The sequence below is a fragment of the Nesoenas mayeri genome (genome assembly GCF_963082525.1).
Source record: "Nesoenas mayeri genome assembly, chromosome: 17".
Classification (NCBI taxonomy): Eukaryota; Metazoa; Chordata; class Aves; order Columbiformes; family Columbidae; genus Nesoenas; species Nesoenas mayeri.
The window spans coordinates 2,278,909-2,297,329 of NC_137565.1; the positions used below are offsets into that span (position 1 = coordinate 2,278,909).

The 18,421-nt window shown below is 40.2% G+C and overlaps 1 protein-coding gene across 1 annotated transcript in view; it reads left to right on the plus strand.

The window, feature by feature from the left end:
* The window catches only part of TMEM132D (transmembrane protein 132D), a gene marked incomplete at both ends in the record, with an annotated part of 199,575 nt that overhangs the window by 109,084 nt on the left and 72,070 nt on the right, over positions 1 to 18,421 (plus strand). Inside the window, one exon of the mRNA XM_080355047.1 lies at positions 10,804 to 10,987. Within this exon, the coding sequence (XP_080211173.1) occupies positions 10,804 to 10,987 (184 nt within the window). The remainder of the gene's footprint in view (positions 1 to 10,803; positions 10,988 to 18,421) is intronic.

An 18,421-nucleotide genomic window follows, 5' to 3' on the forward strand; every position in this document is an offset into this window, starting at 1 on the left:
TTCACTTACTGCTTTTCCCCATTCTGTGAATGATTTATGAACCTATTGAAGCTATTAATGATTACTAGCATTACTGAATTCATAATTATAATAATTAGGGTCTCTTTTCGCTTGCCTCCAGTTCAATAAAATCAATATGTCTTTTTAAAGGGCTGCATGTACATCTTTCCACAGTCAATTATAAAGATTTCCAAGTATGGTCCTGAGATTCTTACAAGTAGAAGCAAAGCAATTTGGGCCACTGCTCAGCCCCCAAAGTTAGTGGTTGTTTCCCATAGAATCTTCTTTTAAGATCCAAGATAAATAAAAGTGGCTTTAAAGCCCAAATTACATTAGACGGAAGTTTGCTAAATAATAGGAAGTTTATGTCATGTGATATGTCCATCACACAAAATGTTGGCATGAGATCTTCAGTCTTATTGAGATTTCTGGTTTGCACCGACCCTCTTCCTTGGTATTTCATTAAGCATTTCCCTAATTTGTGCCGTGTTGTTCTCTCTTCTCCAGTTTTATTTTGATCATGTTATTGTTTTTACTGTAAGAATACTTCACTTTTGGAAACGGCAGACGGCTGCAGTCACATTCTGACAGTGTATTGAGATAAGGTAGTGAGAACCTACCATTTCTCAGCCTGCCTACTTAGATCAGTGAATATTTAAAGTCCACTTAAATTTATGTGCAGAAATAGAATTCTTTTGTTTACAGCTGTATTGGGGTAGGGAAGGAATTGTTTGGCTGGAGGTAATTGAGAACACAGAAACGTGGAAGGAATAATTTTGAATGAGGGAGCTATTATCAGCCATTACGTGTTTCCAGAAGGTCTGCAGAGTTATTTAGTGTTTTGCTGTGAACACTTGCAGGAAGCAGAGCTGCCTTTGGCCATACCGCCCATTTCGGTGTCCATGGTGCTGTGCTCTGGTCGCTCTGGGCAATGGCTCATACAAGGTTCCAGTTCCAGCCAGGGTGTCTCCTCTGACTGCTTTAACCATTAGAATAATCAGGTTCTGGAAGAGCCTCTCAGGGAAATAGGCATTTAAAATCCCTAAGTGCTTTCAAAATGGAGCTTGATGAGTTTATGAAGAGATTATATGATGTGATGGTTGCAGTAGCAGGGAACTGTCCGTATGGACCAAGATCTCTTCTGTCCAGAACAGCACCTAAATGCAGCTCTGTCTTCCTTCCTCTGCTGAATTTTTGTCATCTAGAATGAATGATCATAGCTCGTTTATGGACAGCTGGTCTTCATGTTTGCTTTGGCAGCTCCTCTACCATTTGCATAAATAAGATTAGAATTGCTTGATCAGCGATTGTCAGGTAGAAAAGGTAAACCTCACCAAAGGATGCTGACGTACTCACCTGTGTAAATCAGTGCAAATTGGTGCTATTATCTGCTCTGGGGATAGTTTGCTGCTCTCAGTACACCTTTTATTGGTTAATTCTCTGGTAGCATAATAGCCACAATCAAAACTTGCTCTTACTAGTTTGTAATTCCTCAGAGAGTATCCAAGGTTTGCCAGGACATAGGATATACATCTCCCCTTATATCTCACCAGTCCTTCTGAGCTCAGGTGCACCTGGGGCTCAAAGTGATGAAAAGTCAGGTGTGTCAATACTGGATGCAATGAGACCCAAAATAATGATGCTGTTTGACTTAATGGAACAGTTCATGCTAATGGGAACTTGAGTTCTGTGAGCTTTTGAACTCACATAATTTTTAATGTCAGAAGAACATCAAAAACTGTGATTTGATTTGACAGGGCCTAGGACTCAACTGCAGACCTGGATCATCATCTGTCCGTATGATTTCATCATGGCTGTCAGACGATCCCAGGGTGTACAGAGGGGAAACATCTGCTTAAATACCAAACCTGTGCCGCAGCTGGAGCAGGGAAGGGGCACTGTGGGTCTTGATGGGTAAAGCCCAAGTGTTTTAATGGGTGCACCTCTTAGCCAACAAGGTCAGGGCTGAAATATGTTAATAAAGCAAAACTAATGTACATACTGCATTTTATACCCAGAGATATCTGTTCCATGCTGCCAACTTTAACATATCCAGTATATGAAACAGATCGATATATGTATATGCATTTAGTCATCTTCAATTGATAAAAATTGGTGGAGAACAACTTGACTTTCTATGTGTCTGTATAGTTCCCAAAATAGTTATATATTTTACTAAAATTTTCATATTTCTATTATCAATCAGATCTTTAGTACCTTTCCTATATTGTAGACTATTTTCATGAGGGTCTCATTTTCCGTTATAGTACAGTAGGTACCAATGACATTGATGAAATAGATGCTGCGTTTTAAGCAGGTCGGTTGTGCTGAAGCTCACGAGCAGCTCGCAAATGGGATTGTGAAGGTGAATGGATGAAAAGCAGAGGTGGCATTTTCCATTTAGTGCTGGTGATCAGACACTGTTTTGCTGTAGGACAGACAGTCTTGGAAATAGCCTGGCAGAGCATGGTGGTGGTTAATTTTCAGCTTTTAGTAAATGTAGTCTCTTGATATCACCTTTCTTAGCATACCTCCAGATCCATTATTTTCACCATAAGAATTTGTTTGTGAAAGGATCTATTTTTATCATGGCGTATTAACATTGTCTTTCAATTAAACTTGGATGGAATACTTTGTAAAGTCACTTGTAACATTCAGCAGAAATACTTGCTGAATAGATCGTGGCAGAGGAAGTTCCTGTAGGTGAGGATATTAATCTCAGATATTGGATATGCCTTGGCAGATCTCTCCAAAGAAGCCACTAATTTTGAAATAGATTGAGGCCTTGAGTCTTGTGAAATGTAATGCTGCTTTTAGATATAATGGCATTTGTTGAACCAGTGTGGACACTAATAAGCAAACTGTAACAAAGTTTGTTATAGATCTGACCTTGGAGACATGAACGGAGCTACGTGCTAACATGCTGAGCCTTCCGCTCTGAATTTAAGACTACAATTAAATTTTTAAAAAGTAGGTGGGGGAGATAATTCTGAAATAATTTTGGATTCCAAAGTTAAATGACCAAGTTGGACATCAAGGAGAGCAACTGCTGTCTGAAGCATGGATCATAAAGCAGCACAACCCTGCATCTTTGATGTGAATGCAAAAATAGTATAATAAATTAGCCTGGTAAATTATCAAGACTCAGGGAGATTCACTCTAGAAAGTACCTTTTAGACAAGTTTCTCCACATGTTCAGGCTGGTGATTCCTTGCTTGAACCTTTTAAATGTATTACATTTGCTAGAAGAATAAAAATAAGCACTGTCAGCCATGATAAGTTTATAGAAGAGATTTATTAGGTGTGTATTTCAGAAGATGAGCAAGAGCGCGAAAACATGAAAGAAAATAACAGACGAAGTTAAGGGAGTAAGATTTTTACTCTTGTGCACCTCTTAGCCCCTTTGGTGGCTTCCATCCGGAACTATGATCACTGCCTGCAAAATGATGCTGTAAACCCCATGATAGGTGCTCTGTAGAATTCTGTTTATACAGATTCCGCGTGTTCCCGTTTATAGAGCAGCGGATCTCACAGGACCAGGGGTCAGTGATGGGCTTATCTCTCTGTTCAGCTCAATTTTGCATAACAGTAACGGGGCCGGTGTGGACCAGATACTGAGCTGGGTCTCCTGCATGGGCACAGACATCTGTGGGAGCCAAGGACTTTGCTTGGGCTTGCATGTGGTCATCAGGGGACAAAGCCCTATTGCCTTTGTTAAACAAAATTCTAGAGCTCAAGGGAAACTCTTGAATAGCACATAAGCAGATAATTTTGTCTAAGTGGTTGCCTTTCAGGGATAAATAATTACTAAAAAAGATTTAACCTGAATTCAGCAAGTCTAATCTCGCATACATTTATGCATAAGTATAAATTTGCTGTTCATTTGTATAAGGGGTTTTAGGTGGATAAATATTTGCAGGATGAAGAATGTATTTGGCTGCAGGGCAGTGTTCTGAGTACAGCACTTGATGTCATGATTTAGTACGCTGGGATTACTCAACAGCAAAGACTTGCAGCAGTGGCCCTGTAGTTTTTTAATATGAAAACACTGGATGTGACGTCCCGCTGATCCATGTCAGGTTTGTGTGACTCCTCCCGTGCAGCAAAAGGTTTCTTTCATTTCCAGGATGGAGCGATAGTGAAGTGATAGTGGCAGTGTTAACAGGCTGGAAATTGTCATGTGAGTGGAACTTCTAAGGGTATTTTTAGGAACCCTCAGTTCAGACAACAACCACCACTTTCTGCAGGTGTCTCATACAGTGTAGTCATAGCCTTAGCTGGATCCTATAGAAACTTTACCAATTAATGATGATCATTTGCAGTTGTATGCCTGGTGTGCTCTTTTGCATTTTTATCATTCTTCTATGTGAGTTATAATTATTGCTATTTTTACGTCGAGGACAACAATACCCAGCAGGTAGAGAAACCCAAAGGTCAGTGTGTTTGGAGTGGTTTATCAGAGTTTGTCCAGTCAGTAAAACTGTTTTCTGAGCCCTGCAGTTCAGTCCCACCTGCACAGTAACTGTGGGGTTTCTGCCATTGCCTCATGATTGGGCTGTTTCAGAAGTACTTGATGTTTACTGACTACTGTGTTGAATAATTTATTGAATGATTATTAGACTAGATGTAATAAAGTCAATGTCGATTTACCATTCCCTCAGCACAATGTGGTAAATTATCACTGGATTTACTATGTCAAGAGACGCTCAGATTGATGGTTCTGAACTGAAATGCTGACTTGGTAGGAAATTATTTTTCAAATTTATATTATATTAAAAGGTCTGCTAATTTTTACCCATTTTTGAATGATTTGAGTTATTTGGGAAAAGTGCTATCAACAGCTGGAAGATTGTATAGTGAATAATTTATTTGAAAATAGCAAAAAAAAAGTCAAATAAATAATTCAGGCGGTATTTCTCAGCCAGCACTGTGATGTCCCGCTCCAGAGACATGGATCCATTTTTTCAACTATCTTTATTACGCGATTAGCAGACTCAATTTTTGTGATTTTTCTTGCTGGTTGGTTCACTTCATACTCCGACTCCTGAAGAAAAATTACTTTTCAGCCTCCTCATCACTGAATTTTTAATAGTAAGATGACAATGAAGAAAATTAAAATGTAAAGTACTGCTGTATGTATCACCTTATGTGGATATATCAATGGTGAAGAATGATCTTCACTGTAATATAGCAGGCTGGAGTCTACAGATCCTGGTTTTTCAGCAGACCGTCTCTGCCCTTGGGAAGGTCTGGGTCCCAGGCTGCGTGCCTCTTTTCTGCCTAAAATATTGCTTTCTTTTTGCCATTTGTTTAGACTGGGACCAGGGACTGATGTGTAAAGTACGTACATACTGGTCTGCTGGCGACATACCGTGCAGGTGTTGCACCATATTGTTCGGGGGCTTTTTAATTAAAACAAAAAAGAATTAATGTTCTAACTTTTCAAGTAAACTCAGGCACTTTATTTTGAGTTGTAAAGGAGGGGTGGAAATCCTGCAGGCATTGCCAGCCAGATTCACACCTATGGAATGGATGTGAGAGCTCAAGCGGTGGATACGCTGAGCTCACGTTCTGGAGCCCAGCCAGCTCCTCAGCTGGCGAAAAGCAATATCATGCTGTTAACGTCTTATGTTTAATGTCAGATCTTGCAATATTTGATTTTTACCTTAAATCGTAGTAGCAGGAATAAAATAGTTCCCTGAAATTCTGCAATTTTTATCCCATATAAAACCTTTTCTTTAAAAAGCTGGAAAATATTCACTGATTGCACTCTGGCTCAGAAAGCAGAAGGAAAATAGAGTCAGATTCAATAAAATAATGTCGCTTTCCCTGTAACACTATTTTGATGGGATTTACTTTATGGTTTTTGTACGTGAGACTGGTAAAATAATTCCGACCCGGAGACATGAACTTCCAAAGACGGCACATCCAGGGGATGCTTCTCTCTGCTTTGTCTTCCCGTATTGCACTGAAGAGTTCAAGCCTGGCCCGAAGCACAAGTGTGCACGTTGGTTTAGGACATACCTGCACAGGACACCTAGGGCAGCACCTTTTGGTTGCTGAAGTTAAAAATAGAATGCACAGAAAACACATAAAAAAAAAAGAGATTAAATGTGGATGTGAAGTTTGCACCCATTATTTCTTGCAGAGAGATTTTAAAATCACCCCTGACTGAACCGGAAGAAGTTATCAGCATTTCTAAAGAAATGGCTTATTGCGTGGTGATGGGCAACAAAGAAAAGCCCAAATAAATTAGCTTATAACACTTAGTACTCCTTTCTCCTCTGTGCTTTTTACTCCTGAGGTGTCAGTAGTATGGTCTCCTTGTCAGTGGTCCCACATTTTTTACTTACACATCCTATACACATAATTTTGAGGATGCTACCAAACATGCCAGCAGAAGCCGCTGATTGCATTGCAAGTACCTGTTTATGCAGAAGAGAGGTGATCTCTGTCTCTGGCAAATATGGAGAGGAATGCAAATGTGTCCCCCTGCCACAACAGCTTGACTCTCATCTAATGGCTTCTTAGACAAAAAATCCCCATAAATAAAATTATGCACTTCCCTGAAACTGAAGTTGTGGGTATTTGTTAAGAATTCAGCAAAGACTAGACAAGCAATCTTTTCTGGGTGAAGACAAACTAAAAGTGTATCAGAATCCTTTCTTGACTATAAATTTTGGTGGAAAGACTGACTCATTTTTTATTTCTTTTTTGGCTATTGTCTCCATTTCCCTTTCATCTGGAGTTTGTAGGTGTTTCTCAAAAAACATCTATGCACTCCAAGCCTTGGAGGTTTATTTTGCTGTCATTTCTCCTTTTATCTCCATTTCACAGAAGTTCATTTTCTACTTCTCTATCTCTGGCATCCTCCTACAACAGGGTCATTTTTCTTTTTCTCTCTGCAATTTTTTGTCTTAATTTCTTCTAGTTTGCTCTCCTGTTTTTCTTTCCTCAGCCCCCCCTATTTAGGGGGAAGACGATACTCAGCTGCATGCTGGGGACAGCGGTTTTCACAACTCCTGCAGGTGTCCTGGGGTCGGCTGTGCTGCTCTCTCCCTTTTCTCATGTCCCAGTTCAGTCTGGAACCATTTCTTCCTTTTGGGAGCTGCTCCACCTGTGCAGGTTGTGAGGCCACAGTATTTGATATCCTGAGATGGATGGGAGACTTGTATATGTGTGCAGCAGTAGAAAAGAATAAAGATTACCTTCTTTCTTCTGCCCAAGGCTCTTTCATTAACATTTCTATGATATATCTTATTCAGCACATTTATGGCTTTAGGCTTCTTGTGTCTGTTATAGCCTTCTAAAGACAGTGATAAAACTTTATACGTTGTACTATGAGAAACATGACATGCCCAGTCATTTTAGTAGGTTCAGAATGAATTTTGGTTTGTGAGCATTATATAAAGATCAAAGCCAATACCACGGCTGGTGAAGTTGGGAATGAGACACTCGAATTGACTAGAACTGCCAACATCCAGTAGCTATTCTTGGATTTACAGAGTCTCCTCTTGAAAATTGGGTCTTGCAGGACATGCAGCAACCCTAGAGACCCAGAAGAACGGCTGGCTCATTCTCTATAAGAACTCAATGCAGCGGCACAGGTGTTAGCAGTTGCCCTTGAGCCCAGGCTCTCAGGCTGGAAAGGGCTCTCTGGTGAACGGGCAGAGAGACAGGTTTTTATTATTATTTTTATTTTATTTTTAATTTTGCCTTGGTCAGGAATGTGTCAGGAGAAGCAGGTGCAGAATGACTCCACAGAGGCAGGAAACACTCCCCTAAACACTGGATGGAGTTTCCCATTGCTTTTAATTTGTCAGAGCTGCTTGATCTTTCATTAGATAGGAAATAAAAGGAAGATTAAGAAATATAGTATGAATGTGCCTGTGCTGTCCATCCTAAACTTTCTAATCATGTAGCCTCCCCTATTGTAACTAATACTGTTGCTGTACTCTTGACAGCAATAATGATTTAGCACCAGCAAAGATGAGGTGCCAACATGCTATTGCATTCTAGTGACCATAAAGTGTACGCCTGCCTTGAGGAGGAGTCGGCAGCACATCATTTTTAGTAGCAATGACTGACTACGCTACAGAAATATTCCTATTGTACAAAGAGGCCTTGACTTGAAAAGTCACAAATACTTTTATGTGACTGAATCCTGGTAATGAATTCTATTTGTCCAAAGCTCTCTAGTTATATTTTTTAATTGTATTTTCAGAGGGTAATTTTTTGGCTTCTCTGTTGAAAGGTTCCAATTACTAAACATTGCTTAGGAAGGCTGTAAATTGGGGACGTAAATGCATGGGACTTGCACATGGAAGAATCATCATAGTAAATGATGAGTAAAGTAATTAATCAAAAGTTCCTGACCTGGTGCTGACAGCCTGGGTCTGATTATAGGTCATGCAATACTTTCCCATTTTTTTAATATATCCTTATTAGCAGTAATGAGATTCTTATTGATTTTTGAGGTGCTTTGTAATCTTGTCATTTAGAGGTGTTTAGTATTTCTAAGAGGGAACTAGCTCAAATACTTTCCATCAGCGTCACGTATGGAATCCAAGTGGGGTCTTTTTTCTGCAAGAAATGCTTCATTAAAATACCTGCTCTAAAGGAGGAACTACAAGTAATGTTTTCCATTCTTTTGGGGTTACTTTAGTTGTGCCTTATGGAAGCTGTAGTTCAAGAATATAAGGACCATGCTTGAGTTCTCTCTCCCCATCTTTTCCACTGCCTTTCCCTCCCTCCTTTGTTTTCCCATGTCCTAATCGTTTTATTCCTTTTTTCCTAATCCCCCATGTACCAGGAGAAGATTAAGCTGATTGCCTTTTTTGGCAAGCATTGGGTTTTCCGTGGTATTCTGGCTTGCTCAGCAGTTGCCTCACTGCTGCTCCGGGACACGTTCCTGGTGACAGCAGCAATTCTGCAAAGCCGGTGGCTGGTGCTCACAGACACCAGTGTGATAAGAACGAAAGGCACCCTGAACAGAATCACAAAACTATGCTTCGTTATACTAAGATTCAATTAGTTCTTTAAACACAGAAACTGTGGTAGAACATACTGTACAAACCAGGATGACTGCCAAGTATTTATAGGCAATGCATTACCTGTTCCTGCTCATGCAATTAAGGTAACTGAGTTTCAATAGCCGCAGCTGCATAAAGCAGCTTTCTGATCCTACCTAGGTCAGCATGAAGTACGACTGCATTCAGTGCTGCTTTAGAAATTGTGCTCTTTTTTTTTTTCTAATATGAAGAAATGAGAAATTGAACACAATGTGTTTCATTTTGGAAACACAGAGGCTCCTTTTAAATTCCATCTAGGATAACAAGGACTCAACACATCCGTTAAAATCTGAACCTTAAAGATGATCAGATTAAACTCTTCAAGCAGTAGCTTTGGATAAAGCATTTGGTTTAGCCAGCATAATAAAAATCTATTAGTATTTTGGGAAAAATCCCAAAGCGGGCCTGTTGTCATAAGTGGTCTTCATAAAAAATAGCCTAGTTTTAGCTGGTTTGTGCACATCAGCTGGGAAAGCCTGCTGGGTTTTGGGCACATTCTGCAGTTCTCTAATCAGTTGCTGAAATGTTTCCCCTTTCCTCTAGTCACACTCTCCATCACAAGTGTCCTTACACTGAGTGCTGTGCTGTTGTTTCTCTCCTGGAGTATTATCCCACTGAAAGAAACTCTGCTCGTTCCCCTCCACACAAATACTGAAGATCTGTTTGGCTTTTGGTGCTTCAGAAGTAAAAGCTCTGTCATTCTCAGTGTCCCCTGGATTTCTGCACTGCTAAGAAATTCTGCATTCCTCAACAACTTTACAGTAAATGGAATATTTTCTTGTCTCTATAAATGCCACTGGACTGTGGAGCTCACCTTGGCAAGGAACACAATAGAAACCTCACTGCATTGTTTTCTATACAGTGGCTGATTTTATAACAAGCTTTGCCGGAATTGCATCGATGAGCCCTTTTCCAATTTTACCGCTTTACATTTCGGCTTTATGCTTTTCACTTATATGAACCATGTAACCTTAGGAAGGACAGCATGTAAAGACAAAGTTGCATTGATAATGTATCATTATATTGCCAGAGTATTCTGGAGAATCACATTTAGTAGCTCTTTGGTTTTGTTACTCAAGGATCCTGGCAGGATTGGCAAATAGTAATATTAAATACTCCAGTTTTGAAACGCTCCTCTCCCCACAAAAGCTAAATTAGGTATAATTCCTAGTTCAGCAAAGGACAAAAGGAGCTTCAGACAGACATTCGCAGCATGGAAGCAGTGCAGCCAAAAATTAATTCCAGTCCTCTGCTTCCCGCTGCCCTGGTTCACCGACCCCATCCTGAGCTCTGACCTCTCTCCCATGTCTCCCTTTTTAAAAAGCAGAAAAGACTTTTAATGCAGTGGTTTCCCATTTCAGGGAGCGATTCCCTTCAGATTTGCTCATGTGTTGCTTTAACAGGGAGGAAAATACAATGTGCTTGTTAAAGAGAGAGCTACAGAGTCAGGTTTTTAGGCTTTAGCCTTGATTTGGTTTTGATTCTCCACCTGTGAAATGGAGCAATGTTTAGTGATCCGTGGCACAGAGTGTTACTAAGCCACTTGTAAGTATGGAAAATACCCTGAAATCTTGAGACAAGTGCAAATGATTAATTCATTATTAAATCCACCATCCCACCAAATTATCTCTTTGAAAGAGCCTTAATCCAAAGTTTTATTAATATAAAAGCAATTATATTCCTGCTTATCAGTGATGTGAATGGAACATTTCTTTTCCTTTCGCTTTTGCAGTGCGGATGGTCCTTTCTCTGAAATCCTGCAGATTGATTTTGAAATTGAAGAGCTACCTGACGTACCTGGGACCCAGCTCATCACATGGCAGGTAGAATATCCTGGAGACACAACATCTGATCTGGGAATCTCCAAGATCTACATAAGCCAGAAGGACCTGGTAGGAGTTCTCCCTTTGGCTATGGTAAGAAAATGTCTGGCATTCTGCAAGTTGTTAATATTGCTTTACACCTCAAGCGTCTGGCAAGTGCAAATGATCTGCTGAAAGCAGGGGGGTGGGACGCAGAAAGTTTCAGCGCCTTCAGAAATAGATGCTGACTTCAGAAGTTTACTTTGTTTAGCAGTGAAAGAGCCTGAGAGGAAACCAGAGGTTCCCATGGGAGGCACAGGCGAGCTTCCCTTGACCAACACGCTGACTTCTTGGAGGGAGCAGCTGATTTTGTGGCCCTTGGGAACACAGATCCGGTACATAGCCAACGGTTCTACATAAATGCGTTCAAGTGGGTTGCCTCACTGTCACAGTGCAAAGCATAGAGCCTGAAAAATACCTGATTCTTTAGCCTTGTTCTTACTTAAACACACTCTCAGATATCCAAATTCCAAGTGCAAACAGAAATGTTGTGAGTTTCCTCTTCTCTCCCTTTTACATTTCTTCATTGTTAGGGATGAAGTACACTGCTCTAAGGTCTGCTGAGCCCCACTTTTGTTCTTAGGTAATCTGTTCAAAAATATTGACTCATTATCATTTTGCACTCAAAGAAAGAGAAAAGTCAATCTCAGAGCATTTGAAAGAATGTAACCTGGATGTTTACCTAGTGATAGCCAGTTAACGATGCCGTTATTGAAGATTGGAGGTGTTCTCTGTACTTCCAGACTCGCAGAACGGGCTATTACTGTTATTTACCAACTTTAGAACTACTCAGATTCTGTGATGATTTCACCAAAAATATTCCTTCTCTTTTGTAACAGCTCATGTTTTTGTTAGCAAGGTGTATATCGCAGCTGGGAGAGCTCTCTCCAGCTACTGCTGTGGCCATCTAACAAATCAGAGTTGGGTAACGAACGCCTTGGTTTTGCATGACTGTTTTCATGGGCTGGTTCCTGCTCCTGGACACTGGGGGATCTCTTCTGTTTGGTGACTGGAGAAGAGGCTTTCGGGTCTGGAGATGGGACCCCAATGTGCAGTCACGAGTTTTGGAGCATTGAGGGCTAAGGCTGTAAAGCTGATCTGATTCACATAATCTGAGATGGAGGGGTTTCTATTCACTCCATCCCTTAATGAAATGATAAAAGATTTCTTTCCTAGTGGTTCCAGTGCTTGCAAACAACACTAATTCTTCTCATACATGCCCAAGATCCATGATTGCTTTACTGTCAAGTGATATAGTGGCAAAAAATAGTTCATAAGAACAACAATAGATTATCCTGGCAGTTGCTACAAATCATCTCACTCCATTTCCATTAAAAGATGAAAAAAAAAAAGGCCTATTTTCCAGAAGCACAAAATTCTGTGCTCAAAGGTTACGTGAAGTCTATAAAGTTATCAGTAGGTTGCATTTTATAAGGCAACAGGTGTTGGGATAATGGGTGAGAGATAAAGCAAAGATAAATGGCACGGGTCCCTGTATTACTGACAGACTGGGAATAGTTTTAACCTTCTGTGCATTAACTGCAGTGGCAGGAGAGAAACTCTAGGATATCACAAATCTCTAAATCTTCGTACTACTTTACTTTGTGCTTCAGAAATGATGATTCCAGTGCCATATCTTTCAAGATGTGCAACTTAGATTAGTTTGGTATTTCAGACTTCCCTGTGATCTTAGCAAAGTCAGCTTGTAATTTACAAATTTAAAATAAAAAATAAAATCTACTCTTCCATGTAGGAAGAACCACAATGAAAACAAAGTGTTCTGTTATTTCTCTGTTTCTGGAGACTGGGGTTAATTTGAGTTAGTTTTGCTGGGCTTCTTAGCAGAACGTGTAATTTCATGTTTAGAAGCACCAAACAGAAACGCTGTTGAATATTTCAATTACAGGTTAATTTGTCAAAAGAACAATTTTACTGCTTTAACATAGGCAGAGCTTTTCTTTTTTTTTAATAGACCAGCACACCCCACCTCTGCACCAGCTTTGTTTTCTGTAGTCTTTTCTGTAGTCTTTTCTGCAGGCTATTAAGGATTTGTAAATTGGAAAGCAGAAGATTGGCCTATTTAGAGCTTCCTGTTTTCTTTTATTGAGTTATAAAACACTGCAATGGAAAGACTGGAATGTATTGCAGCGTCAGGGCACACTGGAAATGCCTCTACCTGCTGAAGTTATGGGGACGCTTGCTGTACTCACCTTTCTCCAGCTTCTGAGACCTCGGCGGGGTCCTGCGCCAATAACAGCAACACAAATCACAGCAGAGCACTCAAGGGTATTGAGAAGAAAAGCTGTGGGGTGTTTTATAAAGGCTGATATGGTTGATTCTGGATAAGGAATGCCAGAGGATTACCCCATGGTAATTACTGAAAAATCGTCACTTTGAAAACAATATAAATCAGAAGTAAATCGTGAAGAAGCAAAAGCCTTCTATGTTGTCCTTTGCTGTCAACTAACATACTTATTCATTTTCTTTCAACATCTTTCTCTTAAATTTCACCTGTAATAATAGGGTATCCACTGAGACAGAAGCCCTAGCACCTCTTAAGACCTTTGAAATATGGTACTAAAAAGGCTTATGGTCCATTTGTTAATTAACTGTCTTGAACATGCTAAACTGCTGAGGTTTTCTGAGTTAGGGACCGGCAATGTAGTGTGACAGCCAGTAAGAATATATGCCTGAATCTCCTGGAATATGACATTATTTTTTATTGGCATCCTGAAGAATCAGCTTCCAGTTCCTACTTGACTTCTCTCTTGTGTTCCTTCCATGTTTTATTTCACTCTCATTTTGTTAGCTGATGAATAGCACAGGTTTAATCACTCAACTTGTACATTTGCTGCTATTGATTATTGTTGCTTTTTAAACATTGTCAGCTCTTTCATAATTGTGGTGTTCACCTTTTGTCGAACCTTAATGATTAGGTGAGGATGAGAGACAGACGAGCTGTGTAGCCATCTGTGTACATACAAGATAATCCCCGCTGAGAGAGGCAGAGGGCAGATATGACATGCTGGTAAATGGATACTTTGAAATCTATTCTGTAAATAATAAAAATGGTGAATAATTAAATACTTCGGCTGGTTCTTAACTGAACCAGCTCTGAATTTGTAAATTACCTGTGTCCATACCCTAAACCTATTCTATCTGTGCCCTTCCACTATTTAATAATCTATTAATAAATCAGGGCAAAACACCTGTTTCATAAATCTCATAGGGGGAGATGTTGGTCCCAGGGCTGATAAACCCATTATTGGTGTAGCCCTTAGGTATGTTTATAATCTAATCAGCATCAGCCTAGAAAATACCTGTATTATTAGAGAACGGAAACGGACAGGAAGAAAAGATGGGATTTGAAACTTGATTAATGGTGCAGTGTTGAGATTGCACTCAGCTTGGCAGAGACAAGAACTCTTAAGACAACCTTCTGTCCCTCCCAGCCATATTTTAGCAGGAAAAGGTGGATGGTAAACAGTGAATTACAGACTTGTATCAGCAACTGAGCTTCCACTATCTCTCTGGTTTTGGTCCATTATTTAGTATCCTTAAGCAGGTCAACATTGGCCTCCAAGACAGTCAAGTGAGGTGTGAGGCAGAGAGAGATTTAAATCAAATGTAGAAAAAACCTCTGAGAAGAGCCTCCTGATTTATGACAGGCTTAAACTGAGTCAGTGACCGGAGTCCAGCTCATTACTTGGCAACAAACAGGTTGTGGCGAAGGCAAAGAATGATTTGTACGGAGGAGCCGCCTGTGCTCCGCAAACAGGCGGACGCTCAGCTCTGCTCCGCGCAGCAAAGCTGTGTTGGTGCGGGTCGAACTGACCTATTTTTAAGCTGCAAATGAAGGTGGTTTAAAGAAACGTGGGTGAGCTATTAAGAAGGATCACATTATCCTTCATCTCAGGGAATTATGAGGTCAGAAACCTCCAGGACAGGGTCACTGGTAGTGGTGGAGAAAAATAACCTCTTAAACCAGCACCACCATTTTTGCAATCTTTGTTACCACAGCTGTATGAAACACAAGTGGAATCTTTATTTTACAAGACCAGGCTGATAAAGTAGCTGTAAAAAGTAAATGTTCTCTTTATTTCTTGAAGAGAAATATTTTATAATGTATGTAACGTGTAACAAGCTTCATATTTAAGATTATATTTTGCTAAAAGGTCCGTTTTGATACATCCTTGCACAGTTATTAAAGCAAAATTGACTGTAAACCTGTTCTCCCATTGCAGATGAACATGCTCTTGTCCTCAGACCCTCTAGAGCCATTTTGACTTGTCAGGAGTTATATTTATGGTAGTCATATTAAATAAATTGTATCCCAAACCTGAACACCAGTTTAACATTATACCTTTTAGATAATTAATTATTTCAACTTGCTCCGGATGTTCTTTATGAAAATTTAACCAAAATGTTGACAGGAAGTAAACTGCTCTACATACCATCAGTGTAAGAAGCTGGAAAAATAGAGCAAATAAATAAATAAAATCAATTGCTGCAGCAAAGAGGCTATCTATTGTTTCTGCATTAAATTTCTTTCTTATAATTACAGCAATCAGCTGTCATGGCAGTGCCAGCCACTGCTGGACTCAAAAAATGCTTAGGGTATTAATGCCCTTATAAATATATGTATCTGAAGCATTTAATTTTTAGCTGATGCTGCTAATGTTCTGTTAGGACTGGATATGTAGCTCAGACTCAGCTACCTGAGTGCTCAGTGCTGCGCAAACACGTATTTAATTATAGCTTCACCCTGAAGAACTCGGAAGCCAAACAGAAAAGACTAATGATAAAAACATAAAGAGAATATCCATCCTTTCTTACAGGGCTCTGCCCAGCAGCCACCAAGGGCAGGAGCGCCTTGGCCAGAATCAGCTGCCCTGTTCACCTTGAACACTCCACTGCCAGGCAGCTTGGTGAAAATGGTGGCTAGAGAGTAGTGAAAAGCTTTTGCCTTCCTACGTTGTAGCTTTTAAATTTCAATTACAATATTCAGCAATTTTTCAAATATTTAATTAAAATTTTACCCATTTCTGAAGAACAATCTTTTAAATCATATTAGTGAATCACAGATGAAATCTACTCCTAGACAAGGGAGAAGCCTTTGGATTATTGTGATATTGGAAGCAACGTTTTTCTTTTCAGAAGTATATCATATTGCCTGCTAAAACTAGGTAGGTCAAGTTCTTACAATTTCATCTCATAGAATAGACTTTCCATTTTCCCAGTAACATCTCTTGGCACCTACCTGTCCAAATTTTAATTCGTCTTTCTTGAAAATAGATATCCAAGACGACTACAGGATACCGGATACTGTCCCTTGCCATTGTTGTCTGTTTATCCACTGGAAACGGTCTTTCCCCATCTCAAATGATGCGTGCACGGGTTTGGTTCTGGCTGTTGGGGTTTCTGTCTGGTTGGCCAGGGCTGCTCTGTATAGTGGCACACATTCATTCTGCCACTCAGTACGATGTCCAGATCTTTCTTTTGCTCTGTTGTTTGGAGCTGAAGGCCTCTTACCCGATGGCTGAAATTCCTGCTGTCAGTCCCGTGATGGGACTTTGCACTGTGTGTTACTGCATTTCATTCCATTGCTTTGCCTTGAATCTCTGGTTTTATCTGGTGGTTCTTATTTAATAGTTCAACCTTCTGTACTGACAATGGCTCCCAAACTAATACCATTAGCAAATTTCAGTAGTAGTCTGTTTGGTCTTGTTCCAGAGTCATTACTGACAGCAATTAAACAAAAAAAGTCGGTCCTTAGGCTAATTCTGGAATATTATTGTATGAGCTCAGAGGAACAGGGTGTCTTACAAACCATGGATCTCGCAGCTTTGCCTGGGTCACTGTTTGCTTTGGTTCTCTGTGGTTCAGGCAGCTTTGACAGGAGGGACATTGTATTCACAGCGTGTTGATCAGTTGTTCTGCGATGAGTGAGTCGGATTAGATTCCCTTTCACATTCTAATAACTGTAGCGAGCCTGTACAATTAATAGAAGAAAATGTTTCATCCAGTAAACATGTAATAATCTGTTATGCTTCAGAAACTAATTGAATCACAGGTATCTGAAGCTACAAGGCGTTTTTTCCCATTTGTAGATGCCAGTTGTTTATGATTTTTGAGAGCATGTGATATTGGCACCTGTCTGTCCGGAGCAGGCAGCCCAGCAGCCTGTCGAGTGTGCCGGCTCTGGTGTCCTGTGTGCCTGTGTGCAGGAGCTGAATGGACTCCGTTCATGGGGTTAGGGTATGGGGTTGTTTTCCAACCAGAATTGCTGGTTAAAAATGACTTGGCTTGGTCTTCAACTCACTATTATTATTGCTGTGATGCTAAACAAGGGCCTGGCTCCGGCAGGCTTCTGTTGTCCAACAACCAACAAATTGACAGATGCGTGAGTCACTAGCGTGTCCCATTTTGTTTTATACACAGAATGAAATGAGAAAATAATACAAGCACTTGGCAATCAAAGGTGACTTATCTCCAGCTTCCAACAGGTGTCTTTGCATTTTTTCCTACCAGAATTAATTATAATCCCTGGGGTTCTTAACATTCGAAAAAACAAGCGACAGCTCTTTCCTTTTACAATTAGACATTTAGTTGACCTGCGGAGCATGCAATGAAACAGTAACTGTTCATTGCAACATCATTGTAGATATTTTACTACTTACATTTCCAAGCAGTGAAAACCATTAAATGTTACTATTTAATCCAATTCTTTTTCTGCCAAAGGTTGCTACAGGCTCATAGGAAAACATCTTGATGTTGTTGTTGCTGAAGACAAAAGGTTAGAAATCTGGGGTTTGTGTGTGGAGCTGCGATTGCTGGCCGACTAACACTGTAATCACCTGCAACAACAGAGGGCAACAGTCACCCCGCTTCTGTCTGAGGAGGGAATGAGTAATGAGGGCTTGGACGGGCTGCTGGCAAAGCTGCTGACGTGCAACATCGAAAATTGGGTTCCCTCGAGATGCAGGAACAAACACTAAGATATTTTTCTTACGAATTAAACCCTAAGAAAAATAGCTTTGCATAATAACTGCAGTTCTTTCTTAAGCACGAGTTGCATGTGTTTTTCTTGATTAGACACTTGCAGTCGAACTGGGTTTCAACAAGCCAAATCCTTCAGCCCTGATAGTCTTTCTGTGTTGCTGTGGAGCTGCACAATGCTGCAAAATGTAGAAGGACCAGGAAAACGTGGCACACCTGAATTTAGAGCAAGTTTCACCCAAAACTTACTTGTCCTTGCTTCAGTAGATGCAAGATTTAAAAGTCTTTGCTGGCTTTTCACACTGCTCTATGCCCTTGGTGTTAAAAATGCTATGAGTTTAAAAGCGAAATAATGTGTTGGTGAAGTACGTGTTCAGAGTGAAGTTGTTGTAAATAATTTGTGTGCAGCCCAGTTTCAGACAGCAAAAGGGGCCGCGTTTTCAGTAGATAACTACTTTGAATGATGTTAAAGTCAAGATGTCTTAAGGT